General features: G+C 44.1%; 1 protein-coding gene across 1 annotated transcript; it reads left to right on the forward strand.

Moving 5' to 3' along the window:
- Nucleotides 1–570: 570 nt before the first annotated feature.
- Nucleotides 571–1005, forward strand: LOC127315771 (auxin-responsive protein SAUR36). The gene has a single exon (XM_051346227.1). It carries the CDS (start codon nt 571–573, stop codon nt 1003–1005), a length of 435 nt encoding a protein of 144 aa, XP_051202187.1.
- Nucleotides 1006–1537: the final 532 nt, after the last annotated feature.

A 1537-nucleotide genomic window follows, 5' to 3' on the forward strand; every position in this document is an offset into this window, starting at 1 on the left:
ATGCTTATTATCTCCGATATGTTGCTTCAAAAAAATTCTCATTAAACTAAAGGACTCTGGTGATCTTGTATGGCAGTGTCAAAGCTCAACCCACTCTGGTGCTAAGTTGCCGACCAAGTCAGCAAAGATGGCTCACCATATGAGGAACAGTGATCCAGTGCATATAGACTTGCAAGTTGCAATAACAGATAGGAACATCACACCAACGGAGTTCATGGTCTTGTCCCCTAACAATTTTCTATACCTCATACTATATCTATGCCCTATAAATACCATGGAAAAAAATAGCGCGCTATTCCAATGCTAATAGCACGCTATAGCATATCTGGAGAGCCGACGCTACGCTATTTCGGCGCTATAGCGCGCTATTCACGTTAATAGCACGCTATAGCATGCTAATAGCGTATTTTTAGACCCACGCTATTTTGTTATAGCACGCTATTTTTTTCCTTGATAAATACATGATGAAGGAGCAAACCATCGCCACACAGACTGACTTTTTCTCTAACCGCTTCATCTCAGAGTCACAGACTCACAGCCCATCTCGTTGAGAAAGCAAATCAAGCAAGCATGGTCAGCTCCAAGAAGCTAGCTCAACTTTCCAAGAAGTGGCAGGGAGTTGGTAACATCGGGCGAAGAAGGGTAACAATACTGGACAAGGAGATCCATCCATCATGCGGCACAGTTGCAGGCAAGGGCCACTGTGTTGTGTACTCTTTCGATGGCAAGCGGTTCGAGATTCCCTTGGCGTGCCTCCGCACCACAGTCTTCGAGGAACTCCTCAGGATGTCTCGGGAAGAGTTTGGGTTTACATGTGACGGAGGGATCACACTGCCCTGTGATGCAGCAACGATGGAGTATGTGATGTGTTTGCTAAGGAAAGAAGCCTCAGAAGATGTTGAGAGGGCACTCCTCAGTTCTATAGTGATAACTTGCCACCACCCGAGCAGAATGATGCAACCACACGGCGGACTTAACCAGCAACTTGCCGTGTGCAGTTCCTAGAGTGAAGATCTGCAGCTATTTTTTTTTTTTTTCATTTTTACCTTCCATCGTTTTTTTTCCCGGATGTACTTTTGGAGCACAGTTCTGTGCGGCGTTTTTCCAATTGTCCCGTGGATGCATGTATGAATTATCAAACTGTGATTAGAAAATAAGGAATCAAATTTACTCCATTGAAACAATTAATATCTACTTCTCTTTTCCTCAAACACATATAAATGCCTGTCATTCTGTATTACATGAAAACGCCAAGGTGCGAAGGTATCCAGCCAAAACCAAACCACTGCACTCTTTTGGAGCGACAATTGGACATCCGATGTCCTCATGGCAATGTTCCCTAGGCTACACTCTTTCGCTGTTAATAAGCTTGCTTCAGTGAAGAATGTTCTTGAATTGAACGACCCTATTGATGCTTTCCATCTCCAGCTGTCTGCCCAAGCTTTCGAGGAGTTTCATGAGTTCAATCACCTTATACACCAGACCAGATCCACTCGGAACGCTGATGGAAAAGACTTATAGTTTTATAGTTGGGGCA

This window comes from Lolium perenne, chromosome 7, assembly GCF_019359855.2.
Source record: "Lolium perenne isolate Kyuss_39 chromosome 7, Kyuss_2.0, whole genome shotgun sequence".
NCBI classification, from domain to species: Eukaryota; Viridiplantae; Streptophyta; class Magnoliopsida; order Poales; family Poaceae; genus Lolium; species Lolium perenne.

Coding starts and splice junctions, on each gene's coding strand:
- LOC127315771 (XM_051346227.1), top strand. CDS start 571: ATGGTCAGCTCCAAGAAGCTAGCTCAACTTTCCAAGAAGTGGCAGGGA.